Source organism: Anas acuta, chromosome 3 (genome assembly GCF_963932015.1).
Source record: "Anas acuta chromosome 3, bAnaAcu1.1, whole genome shotgun sequence".
Classification (NCBI taxonomy): domain Eukaryota; kingdom Metazoa; phylum Chordata; class Aves; order Anseriformes; family Anatidae; genus Anas; species Anas acuta.
Genome location: NC_088981.1, coordinates 98,810,076 through 98,836,768, shown reverse-complemented (window position 1 = coordinate 98,836,768; position 26,693 = coordinate 98,810,076). Strand labels below are relative to the sequence as shown.

General features: G+C 35.1%; 1 protein-coding gene across 3 annotated transcripts in view; it reads right to left on the bottom strand.

The window, feature by feature from the left end:
• Positions 1–13,589: 13,589 nt before the first annotated feature.
• The window catches only part of SNTG2 (syntrophin gamma 2), a 285,480-nt gene continuing 272,376 nt past the window's right edge, over positions 13,590–26,693 (bottom strand). For all 3 annotated transcript variants that reach the window (XM_068678487.1, XM_068678488.1, XM_068678485.1), the window contains one exon: positions 13,590–19,469. In XM_068678487.1, coding sequence (XP_068534588.1) covers positions 19,338–19,469 — 132 coding nt within the window. In that variant the 3' untranslated portion in view covers positions 13,590–19,337. The remainder of the gene's footprint in view (positions 19,470–26,693) is intronic.

The following is a 26,693-nucleotide window of genomic DNA, read 5'->3' as shown; positions in this document are numbered from 1 at the left end:
ATAAACACAGTGGACTCGTGGCCTCCATTGGACAGCTATTTGGGCGCAGGAGGGAGCTATCCATACACAGGGGAAAGAAGATGCTGATGTGCACAGATCTTTATTTCCCAGAGAACTGGTCACCGGAGGAGGGTGCCCTGATTATCCTGAATTAACTGTCATCTCTTGAGATCTCATCTGAAACAAAGAAAAACAGCTTTATTTGCCAAGGCAGTGAATACATCTGTCGTAAGAAGGGGATTTTTATGCAAGGCTACCAGGATCTTGGTAGATGTTAAATGCTCCATTGCTACATCAGCATTAGCTCAGTACAAGCAAAGTTCTTGCAGCACAGGAAGCCTGTACTTTCACTGGCACAGAGACATTAGCACAGGCCAGGAAAGGCAGATGCAAGCAGGTTAAAGGGAGGTGGAAGGTGGCAGAGACAGCAGGTCTATCTTTTGAAGGGGGAACATGTAAAAAGTGGCAACAGTAATGGGCAGGAAAAGGCATAATGTTCCTGGAAGTCTGCCTGTGCCAGTAGCAGTAATTATATGGCAGGAGGAAGCTGCCAGCAGTGCTGTTTGTTTTCTGTGCTACCAGGCTGTGGTATTAGCAAGCAGATGGCATGAACCCCATGGGAACCTGAGTTTGTGATGACTTTTGCACTCCGCTGCTGGTGCCATAACATTCTTTTTAAAATAAAGCATGTGCCAGGTCTGAGTAATGGTTTAGCAGATGCTTCATCTTGGTTTCAGGACAGCAGATGCAGGAAACTTTCTCTGAGAGCCAGGAAGGAGACATTCATGAAGTTATGCATGTTCCAGTATGTACAGCATTATGTAGGTGTACATATATATACACTTCTTTAGCCCTGGGTATGCCAGGGGCCTGTAGATTCATTGCACATGATTAAAGAGGGGGAAGATGCGTATTAAACTGCTCTCATCTTTTTCCACAAGATCCGATGCTTCATGGCTCCCGTTATACAGTGAACTGCATAGTTTGCTCAGTTATTAGGCTGGAGAATTTGGATCCAAGATGCTGAAAGGCTGAACAGGCACAAGGACAATCCAGGGTTAGTTATATGGGACCACTTGAAGAAATTTGAAGAGTCCTGCATCAAAAATATTAGTAGTAAATATGTCCAGTAATAGTTTTGGCATCTTTCAGAGTATTTCTATCAGTTAACTCCAATAGCTTTTAAGAATAACAAGCTTTCTCAGTGAACAAACAGATAAGAATTGGCAAAGGCCAGTTACTCATGAGGCTTTTGGTATGCTTAAATACAGTTCTGGTGTTAAAATTATATTGTGGTCTGCCATTTAAATCTGCTTCATGTGTCAGTGTTAATTTGTCCCATGTGTAAGTCATTTTGCTCAGGTGGCTCAGCTGTTCCCATACCTGTGACAGACTGCTCTGACTCTTTGCTTTTCCTCACTATTTTCCATTCAAACCTCCAACTACTTTCTCCTCTTTTCTTCTCAGCTGTATGTTACCTCTACCTTGTTTATCACCTGAAGTTTCACTTTGTCTCCATGTTCCCCACATTGGCCAAAACTTTGAGGTACAACTGTCTCCTTAAAGTGAGTGCACCTAATTTCTAAAGTGATTCGTTAGTACGAATTTTCTTCTCTTTTGAACTGTGTATGGCGGGAAATAATTCAGCTCTGTAGTTCCAAGCATGAAATAAAACAAAGCAGATGAAATAGTTAATATAACTTAGTGCAAAGCAAATACATGTATTGCCATGAGAAGCACAATTTACTACTACAGGGAAGTGAAAAAGTTCAGGATGTCAATATGTCACAGTAAAATACAAGATAATCTGCACATGATGCAACTTTCCTTATTTCTCTGCATTTTGCATCACAGAGCCACTGGGTGAAGCACAGATGATTTCTTTAGATAGGGGACAATTGCTCAGGATTACCCCTCCCCAGATGAGTATTCTGCCTGCTGGGTTGCAAAAGCATGCAACTTTAGCTGTGCTTACTCTCCCTTCCCAGCAAATGTGCCTCAGCAGGAGGCTGAAAAGTGTACCTCTTGAGTTGAAGAAGGCATCTATGACATTGCACCTAAGGGCTCAGGAACATGCTGAAGCAAAGAGTGGTTGCTTAAAAATGTGCAGCCTTCTGGCAGCAACACTGCTCAAAGCCTCGCACGCTGAACAAGCCCTCTTCTAGGGACCACTGGAGTTGAAGTGCCAGACTGTTAGCTACAAGGTAGGCAAGTATTCTGGTCTGCAGCCTCTTCTCAGAAGGTAGCAGAGAGGGTGAATAGGAATACTAGGATACCTCAATACAATGACTAAGAGATGAGGTGATTTTGAAACATTTAAATTACATGTAGGTTGTTTTTGGTCACGCTGTGCTAGCATTAACAAAGAAAGAATGCTCAGCTCCATTACAAGCACATCCTTTTTATTTTAGGTTTAAATTTAGGATTTGTTATTCATTCAGAATATATTATCCTCTTGAAATGCTGTTGTTTGCTTTACGAAGAATTTCCTCCTACAATTAACCACCACTACCCATCAAAGATTCCATGGTTAACAATATGAATATTACCTTTATGGGGGTAAATGTAGATGATGTCTTTGTAGAAACTAGATATACGAAAAGATTTGGAAAAAAAAAAAAAAAAAAAGTTTCTGAAGTCCCTTCTTCCAAAGATTGCTTTGAATAATTCAAGCACAGTTGTTTGGAGGTGGAAGGATGCTGCATTTTTCATCTGTTAGTGAAGCAAGGAACAAGCATACAAAAATCTCAAGTTACAAATGAATTATGCCAAGATTTGAAGGCTGTGGACTTTTTGCTGTGTTGCACCTTTGAATTCAGGATTTCAGCACTGATCTTTCACCGAAACAAATAATATGTATTGTGGTCATTATGTCTCAGCAAATCTCAGCTGGCTGTATTTAAACATTGAGAAGTGGGAATGTTTCTAATTCCTTATTTTAGGTTATCAACAAGGCCAAAATGTGACTCTGCCTTGTTATGTATCCCTCCCTCCGTACCTTGATTTCTATTGCCAAAACCGGTCTATGTGGCTGGAGGAAGCTGATGTCCTTTCTCTTGATCAGGACTTTGGGTGAATCATGTATCATACCTAGGCTTTATTGCAGAAATCAGGTCAAGCCAATGACGAATTACTGAATTAAAGGTGAAATTAAGTCCGATTAGAAAACTTTCCCCTTTTTTCATGAAGCCCACCAAATAACTAATGATATATAAACCTCAAATAACTGGTAACAAACCCCTTATATTTATTTTATAAATGAGAAAAAAAAAACCACAAATGAGCAATAAATTATTTATTCAAAAACATCTATACAAAATAACACTCTTGGAGATAAACACTTTTACATTTTTAAAGTTCATCTCTTCATTGCTACAATATTTGGATTACTAATTTACACTGTACATTCATAATTTATAAAAAAAATAATAATTGGTGAATATTTTTTGAGTTGGATGTTCAGTGACAGGGAGCACATATTCCATTATAGAAATCACTTTCAAAGTGTGTACATATACAAACTATTAATATTCAGATGTAAAGACAACACTGTGACAATAGCAAGAGTATCACTAGAAAGTGGAATTACAGTATACCATATGATAATAGGTCCTCTTATTATAAAAAAATATTTAAAAGTGTAAAATATATACACTCTGCCTTTATATTACTTCCTTTTTAATCTTTACTACCTTTTAAATCCTTTTCTGACTTCCTGAACTGAGCAGGTAAAATTACAGTAATTTTACACTATTTACTACAACCATGCACATGTTGCAAGTTTGGAAAAAAAAAAAAAAAAGGAAAGGAAAGGAAAGGAAAGGAAAGGAAAAAAAGCAAAGCTTCATACACAAAAATACTGCATTTCAGATTTTTTTTTTTAAATTTGCTAACTAAAATACATAAAACACATAAAACATCATGAATATAACTTTAGATGTGAAAAATTATGAATGTGAAAAAATCTTGTTAATTTTTCTTTGACAATTAAGAGGTTACTTGTAAGCTGTTCCCTATGCAGTCTATTGAGGTGACCATATTTACTGCATCATTTTGTTGCACAATATTTTGGCCCTCAACACAGCCTTCCACTAAACTGGAAAGAAATCTGCAATATGCAAAAACTCATTAAAAAAATAACAATCATTTAATTGCCACATGACCAAGAACAATGACATTCAAACAGTCCCTATGTGACTGTATAGGATTTTAATATCCATTAGGTTTGGCTCTATTATGATGTGTTGAACATTCTAGTGTATTTTTTTGGACAAATCTAGTAGACTGTCAGGAAATGCTTAATAATACATGGCTATTGGCTGCAATAGAGTATACTAATTAAAATGTTGTGGTTTTTTTTTTTTTTTTTCTTAAAAAAAAAAAAAGAACTGCATTCATATTGTGTAAAGTTTAAAGCTGAAAAATTTGTGCTAATTATCAGGTGTAGCTCACTTCATTTTTTTTTTTTTTTTCCCCTGTGCCAGAGACTTCAATAGACTTGATATTTTAAAATGTATTTCAATTTCTGGAGAGAAGATGATTTTTCCTTTTCAACAAAGAAATATTTACAGGCTATAAATGAGAATGAATGGCAGCTGGTGAGGAAACCTGAGTGTTAATGGCACCACTGATGATTTAATCTTAGATGCCCTTCATTCTTAGGGAATTCCAACAATGTCCATTGATTTTCAAAGGCACGAGTCTGGAAATGGTTTAAAACATTTCCTATAAAGTATCTGAAATATTAATATCTCCTTCTCTTCTTTGGCTGAAAAAAAGAAGATATTAAAAATAATATACACATTTTTCATTGAATAAGAGTAAGCAGCTATCAGCCTGATGAAGAAACACTTTTTTTATCCTGTACTATGAGCTTCTGATCAGTGTGAACAAACTCTAGACAGCACTGTTGCCACACACTGTAGAAAAGCATTAATTTCATGATTTAAAAAAAAAAAAAAATAAATCTACATTTCACTTCCACAATGAGTTTTTGTAGGTTTTCACCAAGAAACAGAAATCACTTTTTACTTTGCAAAAAAAGATCACATGATGGGGAGGAGGGGAATCAGTGGCCACATATTTTACACTGATCATTCTGGGAAGGAAATTCCCACCACTGTATGTAGTACTTGGTTCTGTTACAAATGGTGTTTTTCACCCATAGTGGAGAAATTTACTGCAGTGCTTGAGATAGAAACTCCTGCGAATGTTGATATAAAAGTACATGCGGGAACGCTATTAATATAAATTTCAGAGACACAGATATAATAACTACCTCTCTCAAACACAAGAAGTCAGTTAGTTTTCCCTTGCTTTTATTTACCACTTTCACGAAGAATAATGTATTTTCTCCATTTTTTTAACAGCTAAGTAAAACCTGAGAACATTGTGAGAACTTTAAATCCCCTTAGTTTGAAATAATCAGTTATTTATAAAATTTTATCTTTACCAGCCCAAGACATTAGTCATATTTCTGTGGAAACTGGAGTAGTATTGGATAAATTTTCTAATATTATATATAATATACTAATATATGAAATATGCCCCCAAAAGTTGAATTAAAATAAAAACCCACCGATCTCATTGCATAGCATTTCATTCATTTTGTTGATTTTTCTAGTGGTGATAAAGACAAATACAGATTTCAGAATCTAAAGTCAAGAATTTTTATTCCTTTTTTATTTTTATTTTTATTTTTAATAATTGTATTACAAGTATCCAATTTTTTTAATGTAATGGGATAAATATATTGACATAACCATAAAAAAATTATTAATATCACCACTGGATGGTGTCAGGTCAAAGGAAAACTTTAAAATAAAAGACATTTTGTATACAAATACAGTGGGCTACCAGTAAGCTCTAAATGAGGCTAGACTCCTCTGTCTCTGAGAGATGTAAGTACTCCAAAATATAGGCTGGAAATGAGAAATTCTGAAGAAATTGTTTAATGGAATGTAATTTTTGGTTTATAAAAGAAATGAATGGTTTATAAAACAAATGAATGAATGCACTACACCAGATTAAGAAAAGAGAGAGAGAGAACAAACTGCAACTAAACACCACCATCACTAACAGAAAATCAAGGATGCTGATAGAGGTGAACAACTGCAGTCAATAGAAGAAATTGGAATAGTGAACGGGCAACTGCTGCAGAGCAAGCACATTCAAAGGACATGTTAGAACATATTACAACAACTTGCAGTGACCATCAGGGATTTGACCTCTGGAGATCGTAATTTTGCTCAGTGAATGCTAATAATGTCCCCCCAAATGGATGGATGACATTATAATCTGGGTAGCAGAGTAATGAGGTATATGGTTACATGCTTCAAGAAGAGATACAGAAAGTACTTGCACTTGCAATATCTCTCACTAGAACAAAAAGCATAAAAAAGCGCAAAAGATTTCACTTTCTGTGATAGATCTGCTGTTGAGCAGTATTTCTTTTTATGCAATGTAAGGAAATACTCTGTAATTCTCTTAACATTTTTGTGATCACTTACCCTGCCTACTCTAGCCAGTTTAGCAGTTCCTCAGGACATGCTCAGCACATTCCCAAGTACCTGGCTGCATCAGTTCCAGCAGAGATTACTAGCTTGCATTTTTTTCTGTTCATATCCTTTTTTTTTTTTTTTTTTTTTTTCCCATTTAAGAGAGTTCTTCTACAGTTCAAATATCATTTTCTTTCCCACCATTGAATTCATACTTGAAATGACTTCTAAGCATCAGTGATCTAATTGACTGTTCATGGAGCAGACTATGGAGTCCTGCTCTTTATTATGAACATTGCACACATCTATGGCACAAAGAAAAGTGATTCATCAGAAATATATTACCCTGTGTATAAGAGGAGGTTAGAAGTATTTATGTATGCTTTCGTGAAGCTTTGTGGTCTACAGAAAAGTGCCTTGCAAATGCAGTTATCCTATTTACCCGAAGGTTTTACTTAATTTTTGTCTTTTTGTCTGTAATTACATGTTGTATCATGGATATTGTTTTCACACACACATGCACACACGAAAGAGCACAAATATTCAATGTTTGAAACTAAATAGCAAGTCTTTCTAGATGAAATACACTTGTCTGTCGCGGTAAATATCAAAGTAGTCTATTTTCGCTTGAACACTTTTGACAAGAGAAAACTACAAATTTTAGGCAGTGAATTAGTCCAAGATACTCCATAATTTTTTAACTCCTCTGCATGATTAGAAACCATTTTCAATGTGGAGAAAACTTGTGAGTGCAGTCATAACAGTGATAACCAAGCTGCGGAAGCATAGCTCAAATTGTGGAATAATACCAAAGCAAGACAATTAGCGAACACAAAGAGGAGAACTGGACATCTCTCACTTTAAGTACATCCTGACAGTGAATTAATTGCTGTCATCTGCAGTGCTAGAAATTGTAATGAGAAGAAGACATTTCTCCATGCCTTTCTCCTTGAAACCTGTGCCGTTATTGAAACAGAAGAACTTGGAAACATCTTTAAAATCCAGGGCCTGTTCTCAGAGATGAAGCATGGCAGCTAAGAGGAAAACTGATGGGTTTAGAATTTCCCATGTGCTGGATTCCAGTCTCTGCTGTCCACTTTTCCCTTTCAAGGTCGTTTCCCCTTTTCCTTCTAACAGTTGAGAAACATACATTTGTTTCAGAGATTTAAATACAATTCCTGGTTTCCATTGCTTTCTTTGTCTTGCACTCCAGGAAGACTGTAATGCGTTTTTGACAAATTCTAAGCTTTGCTGAATATGTTTAGGAATGAGATGCTATAGAAAAACGTATCAGACACAGGGTCTCTCCTGCAGAAAGTCTGTGCTTTATTGTAACACTTCCATTGCCACCAATATTTCTGCCCCTTGGCAATCTTGTTTGTGTACACAAAGCACTGAATAAGTCACTGTGCCTTTTCCACTTCAAATGATCTGTTAATCAAATCATTTTCTGTTCAGCCCAAGCTCAGCCTTCCACTACTTGCATTTGTGCAGGGACAATTGAATTTGCCCTTTAGAGCTATTACAGAGACACCAAGTTTCCTATTCCTCACTGAGTTTCAGCAGACCAGTATTTACTGAAGTGATTCATTTTATGACAGAGAACAAGGGACCTAGCAGTCTGCTGAACACATTTTATTGCTGGGCGGTGAAATGTCTCTGTGTGTGTAGAAAACTGGAGCTGAGACCACACTTGCTTGCTAACACCTTGCTGATAGAATGCTTTCAGAATGTTTGCCCTGTTTTGTTTCATTTTTGGTTCAAGCAAAGAAAGTATTTTTCTTCTTGGTCTGAACATAAAACTGTCCTTTACTCTAAAACAAAATCTGAGACAAAATATGTTTATAAGAAATGGTGAACCTTTGCTTTCTAATGTGGCAGAGTGTATTTGTAGGATGCAGGGCCTCTAAGACTAAGAGTGGTGATTATTCTGCATATGGACGGAAAAGAAAGAAGCATTTAAAAAAATAAGCATTAAATAGTGATGCAACTGGTAGTCAGATGCACCAAATGACCTCTCATATTTGAAAATGTTACAGCATTACAGTTTAAAGGCTGTCTTTCCTACTCTGTATAAATATGTTGCAATGAGTACAAAATATGATCTAATTTGATATGATTAGAAATTAGAAGTTAGGAAAAAAAGGGATGAATTTTCAATACAATAGAATTTTCAAGTGCATCATATGTGCTTATTTTCTTCTTCTGCTTATAATATTTGTAGATATATCTATGTATATTTGTTCTTGTCACGCTAAGAATATTTTGCAGAAAATTTTCTATATTCTATATTTCTATATTCTTAATTTGTTTCAAATCCACCAGTGAAGCACACGTCTAGTGGGGCTAATCTATTTGACCCCAAAAGTCACAGGATACATTCACAGATAAATAACCATAAATAAACAGCCTATTACACCTTAATGACTTCCACTCATCAGCTGAGGCATGGCAATCATCTGGAAGCATATTCCCAGCTCATTGCAGATATCGAGTGAAACACATTCAGTAAACAACTGCAAAGGTCTAGGAATTCAAAGTGAGTCTGAGTAGATGGCTGAGTATTCAGCAATTTTAATTATTAGGCCCATGGGGGGGGGGGGGGGGGGGGGGGGAAGGATCTAAATAATCACATCTGAATAGAAAAGCTTTTTTTTTTTTTTTTTTTTTTTTTTTTCCCACTGCAGGATCCATTAATAGCAAAGGGGGAGCTGGTTAGGATTGCTGGCTTCCAAGCTGTCTCTGAATGAACCCCTGTGGATGTTTCATAGCCTGGTCTCCAATGTCACAAACTATGGCTCATAAAGGCACTACAGTTTTGTCTTTGTCTTGCTCTGGTTCCTAGCTATTTATCCTTTTTGTGAGTATTTTCAAAATATCACCTCCTTGGTTTTTGTTAGTTAGAGGTTGCTGCCTGTTGGGAAATCCTACAGGCAGTCTGCAAATAGCACACAGTGAACGAATTAGGCTTTTTATGATCTTGCATACAGTACTTTAAAACAAGAAGAGGTCTACTTTTCTTTTTTTTTTTTTTTTTTTTTTTGAAGAGCTGCATCAGTTTGGATAACTCTTTCATATGTATTTAATTCAGGTTGCTGGCTTTTCCAGGTTTGGGAAATCTTAGTTGAACCCAAAATGGTAGTTCTTTTACTTTGGATAAGATTTTAAGGTAATGAAACCATTATATGTCCAATATTGGGACATTTTGTCTTCATTATGCTAGACAAATGTTCCTTGTATTTGCAATACTTGATGAAACACCCATTCCCTCACTTTAATTTTTACTTGGAGTTCAAACTCATTAAAGTACCTCTGCACACACTCCTGGCAATTTTAAGTCTGAGATGGAATAGAATAGTGAACGACTGACCTTTTTTTTTAAACCTTTTTTTTTTTTCCCCATACAGTTTGAATTCCAGGCATTTTCATTTGGAGCAGATGTTTTCATGCCAAAGAACTGGTCCAATTTATCTTCTAAAAAATGCTGGTTTTGCTTTGGAAATCAATAAGGAATGTAGGTAAATGAAGAGAAGGATGGAGCATACCATTAAAAAAATCAAAATATGAATTTTATTTCTTATCTTTTTATCAGCAAACCAAAAATGAAGATAAACAAAAATACCATTAAAAAAAAAAAAAAAAAAAAAAGTTGTTTTAGAACAACTACAAGTTTTTTTTTTTTCAGGCTGTTGAATATTTTTTCAGGACAAGAGATCAGAATGCAACTATAAAAGAATAAAGATTGATTTTGGAAAGATCTGTGACAAATGAACACAACATATACTCTTCAGAAAAAATAAAAAACAAAACAAAACAAAACAAAACTGAAATGCTGTGATAACTCAAAGGACAATGTATATTGCAGATTAAAATGCACCAACAAAATTGAAGCAGCTGAATAGCATTAAGGAAAAACATGGCCCGTTATTACACAAAGTTTAACATACATACACTTTCAGCCAACACACTTTTGCAAGCAGTATCAGAAAATTTGTACAGCTGTGGATGGGAGAAAAAATACTGTGATTATTAAAAACAAAAGCAAACAACAACCACAAAACAACAAAACAAGCAAACAAACAAACAAAAAAACAAAAAAACACCTGTACCTTGTCTGCTTGCTTGTATTATTAGGAAAAAAAATATCAGTCATGTCAAGCTAGGAGAACAATTCCTCTGAAGGCAAGAGAGCGAACTAATTCTGACTGCAAGGAACCACTTGATGGCTGGCAAATCTATTTAGATAGAGAAAGGGGAAACCTATATGCTTCTTAGCTAGATTAAGTAAAATCATAAGAAGACATGTAAATGTATATAATGCTGATGAAAATGCACCTATTGTTGAGGAATGCATGCTACTTAGCACAGGAAAAGATGTATGGTACTACCATGTCTAGAATCCACCAGACAAGAAAGGAGTATGGTGCAAGATTTTCCAAGGGGAATAAAAAAAATAAAAACATGAAAGAATATTTTAAAAAAAGATTCATAAAAGGAAAATGTCCATAAAAGGAAGATAAAAGCTTTGTATATACCATTTTTATATGAACATTCAAAAACTAAAGATTACAGGGTTGTTTTATGACTTATTGCAGAACTTTTTCTACAGGATATAAAAAGGGTGTTTGAGAAATGTATTAAGAAAGTAAAATGAAATGCAAAAAAATATTGAGAGTTCAGAGAATAGAAATGGTTAATGTGGCAACAGAAAACATTAGAATGATTTGGCATATATTTTATAGGAAATTATTACAATCAAAATTATTGTAATAATAAAAAACCTACCACATTTAAGAGTTTTTTGAGATCTATTTAAAATGCAAAATGAAGTGACAGGCAGCTAAATAGCAGAACTGGTAAGAAGTTAATTCAGTACAAGTTGTACAAATGACCACAAACTCAGAATTTGGCTCAGTTCATGGCACAGAATGAGGTATTCTCATGGCACAGAATGATAGTATTCTCACCTACAGTATACAGTAGTATATATATATATATATAAACATTTGAAACTCCACAATGCTTTGATCCAAAGAAAGGTGAAGGGCAAAAGAAGTAGAACTTTAGTTTTGAGTTTAATTCCTTATCCTCTCATCCTGCTACGAATATTCTGGTGATGGGGAGAAATACATCTGTGATAATTCTAAAAATGATGATAAAAACACCATTGGCTTCCAGGAAGAACTAAAGCCCAGAAGTGGTTCTGATACTGCAGGGCTTCAACCCTGCAGCTCTTTAATGTTTCCTACTTCTCTCTGACTGCATATATTTACAAGTACATACAGAATACTAAGCAAGCAGGCAAGTGCTAGGGCTTTGGTGGTAACCAATATGTTTTTAGTAGCAGACAGGTGGGAAAAAAACACAACCTTTACTACAAAAACTCTTCTCTGCAGTACTGAATAAAGCTAGAACACAAGGCAAATGCAAACCATAGAATTTCCCAAAGTCTCATCTTGGTATGAAACATTTAAGAAACATTTTTTTTTTCTTCCTGTTTTATCCAACAGCAAAATAATCTAACTAAACACATTGGTTCAGTAAAGGATTTATGCTCTAAAACACAGGGAAAGTTTTATCCCTAAAGCCAATTAAATATTCATATTAAATCAGCTGGGGAATATTTGTCCAGCTTCTGTGCAATAAGAAAAGAGCGAGCTGATTATGTACTCTGCTTATGGATGTTTTAGGGTGTACTAAAGGGCTGTAGTTTAGCTCAGCTCTGAATTTTAATTGAACAAACTGCTTAAAGACACAGTAAAAGGTCTCTAATATTTTTGTTATGAGTAGCTTGATGTTATAAGAGTCAGTGTATCCCCTGAGACATAGAACCAGTCTACAAATTAATACAATTTCTACTGCCTCATTTTAGAAATATTTTCTACTAAGCACTAGGTAGTAACTGCTGGCTGAAAAAGTAGGCTGAGTTTTTTCTCTCTTTCCTCACCCTCGCCCCATACTTGTTTAAGGGGATGACAAACTGGTTTATACTCTGTTCATTCCAGGATTGTTCTACTTTATTTTCATAATCTGCCAACATTGTTTAGTGTAGGACAGTCAGTGGAGAAGTAGGACAGTCAATGGAGAAGGATGAATATCTTCTCAGAACATGATTCAGTCCACTGGTTTTAGGCACCTATAACAGGTGGGATTAAAGCACACTCCTCAACTGCCAGTGTCTTTTCACTTATTATGAGTTGAGAAAGCTAACTAACAGAGACTGGACAACTAATTTCTACATGAATTCATTAATAAGCATGTATCATATTTCTATCATATTTGAAAATTTGAGGACATGTAAAAACCTGGCAGCTTCCTAACCTAGAAATATAACAGAAATAATGTTCCAATAATAACTTTTAACTAGGAAAGAAAAAATAAAATCCTCCTCACATTTAACTTCCTTTCCCTTTTTCCTATTCTGGCAATCCTACAGACTATGTCAGACTGTCACGACTATGACAGTCATGATCAAGTTAGTGTTACAGAAAGAAAGAATAAAGTACTCTAACAGCTCTAACAGTAATAAAAATATTAAATACATGAACATTAAATATATTTTCAGTTAATTGTTCTTGTAAATATGTCTTATTTCTAGTAAAAAAGATGATTTCAGCATTAAAGTAAATAAATAAATTCTGTATTAAAACCAAACCAAACAACAATAACAGCAACAAAACCCTCTCTAACATAATTTCTCTCCAGACCCCACTCACCTACTCAAAATTAAAAGCTTTTGACTTTGTGAAAAACAAAATAAAAAGAAAGAGCACCGCTCTCCCTAGAAATTAGCACTTCAGTGTTTACACGACCAGAAGGCTCTTGTGCAGCCTACTTTCCTGTGTAGCTTAGACCCTTCTGCCACTCTCAATTCCCAATGTAGTGACACTTACACAATATATCATGCTTTTTTCCAAAGGAAAAAAAAAAAGAAAAAAGCTCTGTGATGCATCTAGACTGGAGGTATGAACACCTGCATAACTGTAGTTCCTATAGGGCATCATAGCAGCCTTTCCAAATAAAATATTATAGTTTTCTGTCCAAGTAGTCTGGGTTTGATTTTTCACTGAAAAGTCAGGGTTTTTTTTGTTGTTGTTTTGTTTTGTTTTGTCTTGTTTTTCCCTGCAGGAATACACCCGTGTACTGACAATGAAAGCAGCTGTGCACCAAGGCAATATTAGAAAAGAAAACAGGTTTTCTCCCTGCCTGTATAATTTAAAATTGTTTATCTTTTTCTCTTTTTCAGCTTAAGTCCTATGTAAGTCACTTGGAGTCTGTTCATCAACAGTAGTGGATTTCGGCTCCAGTCCATAGGACTTAATATCTTCAAATTTAATGAAAAGATTTTACTTGTAGAGTTCTTCTGGCTGAACCAGATTAAAATACATCTTCAATTTCATCTTGCATGCAACATAAATCCCTTTTGTGCTTTCTAATAAATTTACTACAAGGTCTTTTACTTCACATCAGATAATCTCTTCTCTACACGCTTTAACAAAAAAAAGTATGTAAACATCCTTGAAGCATACATTAAGAAATTAAATAGATGATTACATGATATATTTTACATTATTTTCTTTGAAATAGCTCCCTATTCAGCAGCTATAACTCAATGGCAATCAACTTAAAGTAAGAGGACTACATGAAAGAATTTCTCTACGAAATGTCGAGTGATAGATACTTTCAACTTGTATGTTTATGTAAAGGAGTCAATTTAAGACTGCACAGTCTGTCCATCCTTCCCCTGCCTCCATTTTTGTAGTGCTTTGATCCACTTCCTATACATTGGAAAGAGGGACAGAAATCACCACTGTCTTCTCTTGACCTCTCACGTAGGCATGGAGGAAAGGGATTCCTTCTGAACGTCCATTGTCTTTGATGCACTTTGATGCAATAGCAGTAGAGGTGATATTCAGGTGGGTAGGGAGGTGTTGCAAAATGCCAACAATAGAAGCATTTATGGAAATCTACTTAAAAAGAACTTCAGGCATTTGTAAATAATGCTTATGCCACTACAAAGATCAGACTATATATTAAAGGTTTTGTGGAAAAGCATGCCTTGTTGGAAGTTACCTATGAATGAATGTAGTTCAGAAAGAAAACAGGTGTTAGATTTACAATTGCAACATCTGTCAGAGTCTATCCTCTCCCACCCACCCCTAAATAATAAAATAAAAGAAAATCTTGTTTATTCTTCAAGCTTACTGGCACAAGAGTGGCTATTACTCTGAAATACTTTCCATTTTTTTAAAGATCCTAGTGTGAAAAGAATTTAGGTCATATATCCAGAACTTAAGCTTTGGCTGGATCAGCACAGTTTCAATATTGTAATTCTATGCTTTACATCTATGATCAAAAATAAATGTTGAGGGACTTCTGAACCAGCAAAGATCCCATGACTTGCTGCAGCTGAGCAAACCAAGCTACCAGGATGACTATGAGAAGTTCCCATGACAGTGTTCCCACATCGCCTAGTTGAGGAATTTAGAAAAATATTGTTGCCAGAAGCTGGCTTCAAGGACGGGATCTATGTGACTGCTAATCACAAGGGGGTTGTTTTCTTGCAGGTGGGGTTATTTTCTTGCAGTTGTTTGTCTGAATGCTTTTGACCAATAATCTTGTGTAAGACACTATCCGCCCCTGTTAAGTTTGCTATAAAAGTCAGGCTATTCGGGTAATAAAAGGGAGCATGATCTGACCATACTAGTGTCTGTCGTATTTTCGGCCATTCTTCCTGCAACAAATAAATATAAATAATATAGGTGAAATGCACTGGGTGAGGCCCTGCCTCAACTGAAGTCAGTGTGAATCTATAGCAACATCTAAATTTATGACTAAAATTGTCAGGGCTCATTTTCCATCCCTGAGGCCATCTGGCATGGTCTGAACACAGCACCTCTATTAAAGTCTCCCTTGTTTTAAACAGGGTAGCACAACCAAGACATTTACTGGGAACAGACCTTAGCTCACTCAGCTCATGACTGTGCACAGAACTTTTCTGCAGATTTCAATTAACGTTGATCAAAGAATGCCAGGAGTTATTTTAATAAACCTACAGTACAGTTCAAGCCCAGTTCCCAAGTCCAGTTCCCATAGCACTCCTTAGTTAGAATACATATCACTGACATTAAATCCATGGCACAAGTCATATATCATGTTCAAGTGAGTAACAACTCAATATCGTGTTTCCAAGTGGAGTCATATTTAGCTGTTTGAAGTTTTGAGCTTAAATTAAAGACATAACCAGGCCATATAGAAAATACCTTGGTTTTACTACATTTCTAATCATGAGTGGCTATCTTGATTTTGTGATGTTGCACAATTTTCTAACCTTTCTGTGTGTCCTTAGTTGGCCTTCTGTTTAGAGCTTTGCTGTAGCAAATGCCTCTCTCCTCCTACTCCTTACTCAACTCTGGTATCACTTTGATCACTCTGGTATCACTTTGATCACTGGAAAAAAACAAGATGAAACTGTACACAAATGAATAATGAGGTAGCAAAACTAAAGCTTAATATATCACAAGCACATAAGAAAGTATATTAAATTTTGTTTTCAGTTTTGATTATTAAGCAAATATTTGACATTCCAGCTGCCCAGATACCACAAAACAATTGTCCTCTGCTTCAGTGATTGAGTCTTTTGGGATGACTGTAGAGGTTACCTAGCCACCAGTAGATCTATTTACCATTTGGGGATCCTACTGTTTTGGGGTCTTCAGCAAGCTGAAAAGTAGTGACAATAGTGATGATACCTGGCATGCTATATTACATACACGGTGAAGGTGATGAAAAAACAATATATTTTACTGACATTAAAAAAATGTAACAAATAAACATAAGACACCAAACAAATTGGTAGTCTAACATTTTCCCATATGACATACATGTATGTTGCCCTGTTAAGAGACCTACAAAGAAATACAAGATCCTGGGGAAGTCCTATAAAATCCATATCACAGCTGAGTAACAAGCTCTGTGTTAGCTTTTCCCAGGCTCTGCCAACTTCCTCTGAAGGCTGGCCTTTAGTCTCTGTTTTGGGATTGTTGCAGAATGCGAAAGGAAGGAAAAAGAGAATGAGCTAACAAGAAATTTCAAGTGTCTCTTTAAAAACTTCTTTGGAGAATTATTTCTAAAATACAGCCCTGAAGTCCAAGTGGTGAATTGCTAAGAACTTTTTATCTTATCTTTCTAGGGATTGATTTGCACATATCAGAAGAAAAATCCTGTCTTGCAAAAATGGTAGGTCAGGAATTCCCCCAAACAAGTAAGAAAGTTACTTGTAAGAAAGTAAGAAAATTAATTAATTATTTTACAAAACTGTTCTAAGGAAAATAAATGCAGGATTCTGATGGAGAAAGACAAATCCTTAACAGGGAAATAAATAGAATTGTTTTGAAAAATATAACAGACAATCAGAAATTTTGAAATGAGAAATTGAGAAATAATTTGCAAGAAAACGTATGTTGTTGAGAATAATCAGCAACCTCCAAGTGGAAGGGGCATGGGAATAAATTGTCAAAATAAAATACTAGAGGCATCCTTATAGTTCCAAGAAATTGTTCTTTACCAGAAAGTTTATTGTATTGACCTCTAATGTTAATATTATTAAAATTCATGAATATAGTCCTAACTGCATCTTGTATTTGCAATTAGTTTGATATTGACTTGTTTCATCTTAGGATGAAATTTAGGAACTTCTTAGGAGAAATGAAAGAATGAAAGATTATTTAATAAATTTAACTTAAATTCTTTTAAGGTTTTAATTACAGGATTTGGAGATGTATTCTTTTTTTTTTTTTTTCTTTTTTTTCCTAGTGCTGAACTTTGCATATAAGGGAATAGCAGTAAAACAGAGGAAGAATTCCATCATTCCATCATTCACTCTGCCATCTATAACTGTTTATGCTAATAACTGAGAATTGACTGTATCTATCATTGTATCTATCATATCATGTATCTATCATAAGCTATCATTTGTGAATGTTAAAATCTCAGTAAACACAAAAAGCTGAAAAGTAAAAGGAAAGCTGAAAGTTATATGAAATATTTTCAATAAAAGCATGTTTGAGAAATACATCTTTGAAAAAAAAAAAGTAATATAAAATTTGGATGCTATTTGTTTAAAATATCATAATGGTTATAAGTACATATTTACAGTCAATAAAAATATTTCTCAGTTTTGCTACATAGTGTTTTGACAGTAGTTAGCTCTTCTATTATGCCTCCTTGCAAACATTAGATCTGTAAACAGCACTAGAATTGCTACCAGCATCCCTAACATTGAAATTAATTTCTCTCAAGATACCACTTTGCAGTAGGCAATCGTTATGGTAGGATCAAATCACCTACTTTAGACACTTTATTTGTGCATGAGGTTTAAGTGGACAGATAAGCATCCCTTTAAAGTAGGTGCCTTAGGCCCACTGCAATCTGCTCTACCTGCCTTATGATAGAGGAGGAACCTCTCTGACTAAATTTGAGCACTGAAGCTATGTAAAGACTCCTTATCTGAGCTCTTTTAAAGGTACATACCTTCTTTTCTTAGCATACAGTGATTTTAGGCTTTTACTTTATCAAGACATTTTCTTGTGCTCCTAAAATATAGGCAGGGCTTTGATTATGTTGATCCATACTCATTGTATATATTTAGGATATTCTTCTTGCTTCATTTCTTGATTGTGTGCTTTTTTTTTTTTTTAATTTCTCAGGGAAAAACAAAACAAAGCAAAACAAAACAAACAAACAAACAAAAAAAAAAACACACAAAGATATTGCCTGATATTGACTCAAAACTGCACTTAAGAACAAATGAGACTTCTATTACAGAAGCCTGGAATACTTGGTATTACTTACCACTAAGATTAAAATGTCTTCCTTTTATAATTTTTCAGTATCAGGATGTTTTCAGTAGCTGTGCAAGTAAAAAAGTGATTTCAAAAGGAATGTTAGGGATATGCTAAAAGTAGACCTGCATTATTTTCTTAGCAAGGAGAAACTCTTTTCATTTCTATTTAAGCATGTATGTAAATCAGGGTTAGAGGTGAAGTAAAATAAAAAGTTAAGTGGGCTAGAAAAATCTTTATGTCCAGCTATCACCATACTGGCAACATCCTCTGCCAAGCAAAGAAGTCACTGAGGAATGTCTGCACAGCATCACATCTGAGGCTAATGTCAAGGTAATCTATGAATGATTAGATGACTGATTCATGGAAACTTCAGTAATATATAAGAAAACCCTACAGGTCGGTGCTTATAGTTATTTCAAATGCGTGCTTATGCCTTCTCCTCAGTCTCATATAGAGTACATTGTGTTTTGCCCCAGCTAACTCTCAGGCCTCCAAAGAACTGGACCAACGAATTATACTTTTCAAACATACCAAAGCAAGATGAAAAATCAATTCTTATTGCAGTTTTCTAGAATAATTAGTTTTTTTGTTGTTGTTGTTTATTTTTTTCTACAGTGAGGGCTGCAGCAATTTTCAAAATGCACTTAAGAGGCCAATCTTTGGACACACACTTTTCAAACGTTAGTCCATGTTTTTATCTGATATGGGGGATATGTATGACCATGAGAACAGAAATCAAAATGACACCACAAATGTTATTGAATTTGCTCAGAATTTTACATTAATGCTGAAGACAACAAACTGATTCAGTTTGACTTAATATTTGTTAACTCATAGATTCAAAATATTGAACAGATTGTGAAAACTGTTAACATTACAGATAACACAACTACAGACTTCTTAGAAAATCACAAAGTTGCAATATTGTGCATGAAATAACTACTTTCTTTAAGAAAATAATTTATTTTCCATAATCACAACATATAATCTTATATCAGTTACTGTACATATATTTTCTTGCAATGCTCTGGCTGTCTATGAATACTGGATCCAAAGATGCCACTTTTGCTGCTATAAAGGAGTGAATACAGTGTAATACTGCCGTCAAATCCTGAAATTCAAGTTCCTGAAAGAGGAAGCAAGAGAAAAAAGAGAGAAAACATGATTTCATACTCAGGTCTATAAATTTTTTACATAAATACAGAAAAGACTAATCAGCAAACGGCAATGGACTTTAAATTAAAATTTGAACCTTTAAAGGGAACTGTAAATTTAAAAGTGCTAAGAATAAAAGATGGATATCCATACCTCATTCACTGGAAGTGCAGTATGTCAATTTAATTTTCACCCTCTGCTGCTTTATTGTTTACATTTCACTCAGCTTAGGAAATGAAAGCATTCAACTTGCAAGAACATTTAAATATCACCCCATGTTTTAAATTATTTGAAAAGTTAAAGATGTTTGGGAATGATGTGGTTTCAAGTCTCAACCAGGGGAGGCTGATGAGGACACATACCTTAGCAGCCTCTAAAGGAAGGAAGCTAGAAGGACAGAGGCCAGGTGGAAGCAAAGATAAAGTCATACCACAGCTTGCACATAAAAATAGGGCTATTTGAAATTCATATGCCCCAATTCAGCAAGAAAAATACTCTTAACCAGGTCTCAGATTCCCTTGACTTTTTATAAAATATTTCACCTGTGCACAATGGACAACATTTCTCTTTCCCAATCTCAACAGACAGAAATGGAGCAATATTCTAACGTAATAACAAAAAAATATAGTATAAAAAGCATGTTAAATTTGTATGATGTTACTATTTGTAAAATCTGCAGCTGGATACTGGGTATAGTTTTTGGTTTGGGGAGAACACATTTGATTTCAACAGGATATGCATTTAAAGGTATTGGTTACATAGTAGCTTATCAGGGAATAACCTATCTGCTTATTTTTAAATGAAAATTAAATTACTGAATTTCTGATTTTCCTATTACAGTATTTTACAGTATCTCCTAAACATAATTGCCTTAGACAGAACATTTGGAATGTATTCCTGTTCAGGAAATCATTTTGCTATCAAAGGCAACTTTGTATTGAGCATTGCTGGCAAATTTTTTGGCAGTGGGAAGACTGCATAGGCAGCCTCTGTAAGGAGAGCAAGTTGTTCCAGGAAAGGTTTAGGTTGGAAATTAGGAGAGGAGATATTTCTTCTCAGAAAGAGTGTTCAGACATTGGAACAGGTTGCCCAAGGAGGTGGTGGAGTCACCGTCCCTGGGGGTGTTTAAGGAAAGGTTGGACCTGGTGCTTAGGGACATAGTTTAGTGGGTAATATTGGTGGTAGAGGGATGGTTGGATCAAATGATCTTGGAGGTCTTTTCAAACCTTGATGATTTTGTGATTCTATGAGAGGCTGGGGATGCCCCATGCCGGACACAGCTGGTTCCAGCTGACTCCAAAGGCTCCACTGCAGGGCACGGCAAGGCCCAGCACTCAAGATGGTGGTGATTAGAAATACACTTAAGAAAGGGCAGAAAAAAAAAAAAAAAAAAAAAAAAGCAACAAGGACAGTGCAGCAGAAAGTGCTCCATGGTAAACACCCTCAAAAAGACTGCAGCCCATTGGGGACCCATGTTGGAGCAGAGGAAATGAGTAGGAAGGAAGGAGCAACAAAGGAATAAAATGAGAATCGAGAAGTGTCAGAAAGAAACCATTGCATCTTAACCCCAACTTCATGTGCCACCTCACCAGAAGGCCTGAGTATATCTTGTAGCAAAGATCGGGGGAAACTTGGAGCAGAGGTCTCTGAACTGGGGAAAAGGGAAAAAAGGTGTTTTTCCTAAGTGTTTAAATGTGATCATTGTTTCCCAGCACCTGAACAGTAATTAAATGTCTTAATTAAGTTACATTTTGCAAGATATATTGCAGATGATGATGATGATGACGATTATTATTATTATTATTATTATTACTATGACAGTAATTTAATTGGTGAATTATTACCCTGTTCTTATTCTGACCCACAAATTTGCTCATTTCTGCTCTTCCCTCCCACTGATGGTGGGGCAAGTAGCTGAGTGGGTGGTCAGCTGCTGGGGGGGGACAGCCCACCGCAGGCACTGTCCATACTCAGGGATGTCCTAACTGAAACTACTGGAAGTACTCCTGAGAATGAAGAGTTACTTACATGAGTAATAGCTTCAGGATCTGCCCAAGCTTTCTAAAGAGGACATTCTGAAGACACCTGCATTAACCACACTTCTGCAACAACTTTGAGTGTTCAAGGAACCAAAGGAGTTAACAGGAATATACCAGAAAATGGACCACTATGATGAATCTCATCTTTCTGTACTACAGTATTTTTAAAAAATACTACAGGTAGTCAGAAACTGTTTTTCTGCTTGTCCAGATGTGCAGTGTTCATTGTAGGATGTTTGGCATTTGAGAGATTTTGAGAGATTTATTTTTTCACCATGGAATTTTTATTTTTCCAGTATTGCTTACTACTCTACTTCCAATATTGTTGTGATTAAGCACTTCCCTGAAATATATAACTTTTATATACCTTCTTCTTTATTCTCCTTTTCAACATCTTTATTTTACTGACTTTTTATTATGAGATAGTTGATTCCTTCAGAAGCTAAAGATAATGGGACAGGTGTCCTTGTAAACATCTGGTATATGAACATTTGGTGTATGAACATACTGTGAAGTAAGTAACAGCCATAGTGATAGATACCTTTATTATTTTTAATAAATATTTTATGTCTCTTTGTTATATGATCGTAATCATACTGTCTCCTCTTCTGTGGCAGTAAAGTATTACCAGAATACGAGGTCATTTTGTACATCTCCACAGAAGGCAGATAATGACTAATTCAGGTGCTGATACACAACAAGTAATACTGTGATTTCATTACGGGAAAGCAACTTGTAAGCATTTGGCAAGATTCATAAGCCAGACTAACTATGTTCACATAAAATATGTGAATTATTTTAGCCATATTTCTTTGCTTCTGCTTGGTAGATTCCCCAGTTTAAGTGTACTATACTTTGTTTTTTAAAAAAAGTTGTACTTGGCTCAGTAGAAATAAAACCAATCCGGATGTTTTAAGCAAATAAATAATAAATAAATAAATAAATAAATAAATAAATAAATAAATAAATAAAGCAAATAAATAGTCTGGTGTGATACAGGACACAATGTTCAATCTAAATACAGGAAAAACTGCTTGATTTCCCAAATGCTAATAAGAGTTTTTATAGGACAAATGTGGTCTCCAAGAGCCTGAATGAAATTAACTCATTGGGGATTTCAAATTATTTAAAAAACAAACAAACACCTTTTTTTATAAATAAAACGATCAAAAATAGAGGTTTATTGTTCATTTTTCAATACTGACTAGGCTACAAGCAGGAGAACACAAATTGTAGACTCTTATTCTACCTCACATTCTGCAGAATAAAACAAAGTTGATATTTGCCTTTTTACTGTGTCATTCAGGAAATAGCCAGGGATTCTGGTGGAATTATGAAGCAAACAGGATCAGACACATGAAAAATAAAAAGGTGGAAGAAGGAGAAGGTGGCAACAGACTTTCAATATTTGAAGACTCTAGTTCATGATGAAGATGAGTACATATATTTTTTCAAACAATTGTGCACTGTTTCCTTACAAGCTCAGGCACATATAGTTTATTGTCTCAGGGATTTTATTTTCCACTAAACAAATCTATTATTCTCAGACAAATGTAATTTTCTTTTACTGTCTATTTTCTCCAGCATATTGTGGCAATAAGCAATATTACCGTACAACAAGAGTAATGGGATCATATTCAGCATGCTTCCAGGATATGCTCATAATACCATGATACCCATGGTATCATGGCCTTACAAGTGCCTTTTGCACTATAAAGGCCTTACAAATGCCTTCATGCTCAATGAAACATCCAAGAAAGCTACAGAAAAGTCCTCCTCAGACACAGTAACCTTTGGACAGAGTAAGTTTTGGAAGCAAGCACTCAGAGATTGTTCTCTCAGTGCACACATAAGCCTAGGAGAACAATGCTTTCATCCCCTAAATCCTATACAGAATATGTAAGCAGAGATATTTGGATGTATATAATAATTTGTGTTTAGTCGTTCATTATCAGACAAAAAATTTTTAACTTTCCAGAATCTTGAATCACAAGAATTTTGTAATTCTACAGCTTTGAGAATTTGTTAACATAAATGAAGTGACTCCCCTATCCCGTCAAAAATTTTTGAAGTTTTCCTACAGCTTTTGAAGTAAAAATAGGTGAATTCAGACACTATGCACAGGCCATTTTTCATTTGAATTAATAAGCCATTATAAACAGATTACTATAATTGGATCTCTTACACAATGTGCCTCTGCAATATTTCCTTGCTTATTTTCCTTCCATGCAATGGGAGAACATTTTAGTTTTTATGAGTAGATTTTGAAGAAATATGTATTGCAATAAAAGTCAGATATTCTTTTATCTGAAAGCAGCTAACAAAGGAGAATAAATTAGAGATGCGTGACAAAAATTAAGGAATCTTAAACATTGCATCTTGATTAAATCAAGGTTTAGGGAGGTGTGCTGTTATTCATCTTTCATTGCTCTTTACTACAAAATTCTGCTTTCTGAGTATATCATTCAATGGATTTGAAACGCAATGCAAACTGCTAGGTGACTTCCCACTACTTCCAATCTCTAGTCAACCAGCACAAGTTTATCAAAATGTATTCTGGAAAATGTTGCTACCTGCAACATCTAATTGCAAAAAAGTTCATAAACCCTTACGCCTTTAAATGCTGCACTTGGTTGCTTCTGTGTGAGCAAATAAATATACCTTAACTGGAGTAAAACAATCTGTCAATTATAGAAGTTCTCTTAATTGTGTTAAACAACTATGGATCCCCCTGTACTTAATGGAAATTAAACTGAAATTAAATTAAATGGAAATTATATGGAAATTATGGACACTTGGAAAGTAAATTTCCATAAATTTCCATTTATATGGAAATCTTGGACTCTTCCAAGATTCTAAATAATAACAAACACAAAACACCCTATAATCTTATGAAAACAATAGAGGCATAAGCCAACACAACCAATGAGCAGGCTGTGCAATTTATTATGATTCATATCTAGTTAAATAATAATAATAATAAAAAGATAACATCAAGGGAAGTGGCAAAACTCTCTCAAACTTCTGTTTTTGTGTACTTGCTAGTTAATAGGTTAAGAAATAATTGCCCTAAAAGAAGAAAAATCTCTTGAGAACTTATATCAAACCAAGCACTTCAGTAATGTGTAATAATTGGCATTCAGTTGCTGAAGTATTCATTTGGGCCTCACACTCAACATTAGATCTCATTGTAGAAGAAAAATGAAGCGTAAGTGTTGGTTAAAATCCTTTGAGCAATTTAGACCATGTAATCTTTGTTCTGATTTTTTGGAGGCATAAAGAAACCACTTCTATTTTGATTGATAGATATGGTCATAAAGAAACTTTTCTTAAAACATTTTATTGTTATTTTATTTGTATTTTATTGACAATATATGTCTATCATAAACATTAATATAAAATTAATGTAAACACTCAGAAAAAAAGTAGTGCCACTATTTAACTCCCTTTGTATTAAGTTTTACACAACTAAAATCTAGCATACACACAGGACTTTTAATAAATGCAACTCTGTATAAAATGCTATAGAATAATGTATATATTCTCAGCTTAAGTCAAAGTTTAAATCTCTTGAATTATAATATTTAAAAACAATAAATTATAAAATACAAAAGCACTCACATTAGTCTTAGATTTTTTCCAAAATTAACGGAACTCATCCAACAATTTCACCTCAGGTTCTGACTGATTCATTCTGACATTCAACATATTGAGTGTCTGAAGCTAAAAGAGCTCAGAGCCTTTTACAAAGCTTTTCATTTCCTTACTGCAAATATATTCACTTCTAAGCTGTACATATTTATCAAGAAAAACAATTAGAGATAGCTAACACAGACTGTAGGCAGGATTTCAGACTGCTCTAACAATATTATGTGAAGAGTTTTTGGATAAGAAAAGAGGAGAGATAGGAATGTGTCATCAGTGGGAGTCAATCCAATTCCCCTACTGCACAGTGCTCATTGATTCTATCAGAGTACAGACCAAACTGCAGCAGTCCCTCCCGTGTACCTCAGAATTTTGTCTAATTTGTTAAAATTAATCTTTTTGATACTTACAATATTATCTTATTTCTATATAATATAATTTACATGCAGTTGAAAGGGAAAAAGCATTGCCAAACCTGTGTTTTAAGTGAAGACAGCACTCTGTTTTCTCCAGATAACGCTGCAGGTCCCTCAGAAGGATTACTTTTAAGAGTGGTACTGTTTTTAGAAGTTGTTATAGAACAAGGTAGCATATGAGCTTTATACATGTAATTTAACAGTTAGCTCACTTCCCTCATGTTCTCTAACATCTTCACTATTTTATATTGTTTTCTATTAGGGTGAGATCATGGAGGAGTATACGAAGAGAGAAGAAGAACTCTGAAAGTATTCTGTTGCAGGGCTCTGATATGGTCAACTGCAGTAGACTGTGTTAGATATGGTCATCAGAGAAGTAATGTTCACCCTGAGGCCTGAGAAATCCAATTAATCACAGGAGTATTTGACACAGTAGGACATAAATGAGGGTGGAGATGTGGTGCTTTGTCCCTGAGAGACACTTGATGTCTGCACTGGCTGCCTTCACAACCTTGAAGCTGTCTAGCAAGGGGCAGTCGTGTATATCCAGAACAGGTGTTGGGGTACAGGTTTGTGCCCCAATTTGAGGATGGAGTTAGCTCAGAGAACTGGTGTTCTGGTGGTGAATATATTCTTGGATGAAGATTACAACAGGGAAAGGGGAAGAGGATTCCAGCCAGGCAGATAACTGAGTTATCTGCCCTGCATCATCTAACTCCACCTATCTGCTTGCTTGCCTCATCTGTGACTGCTGTATTGTGTTTTTTTTTTTTTCCCTTAATTACAATTGTCTATTTTATGTGTATTTAGAAGAATCTCTGCATGTCTAATATTTCAATAATCAAGGCTATTTCATTTTTCTATATGCATCCTAATAAGCAGTTAAGTACAGCAAAGGCACTGGAAGGAAGACAGCAAGCAAGGAAGAGTATAAAAGATTGGATTAAAGCAGTGGGAAGACAAGACTACAAAACTGCCTGCTGGTACTGAGAATATAAAATACGTGCACGCTGCACTGACCTTGATCATTGTACGTGCACAGCCAAGTAAGAAAAATGTATGTTCTTGCTTTGCCCACCCACCTATAACAGTTGG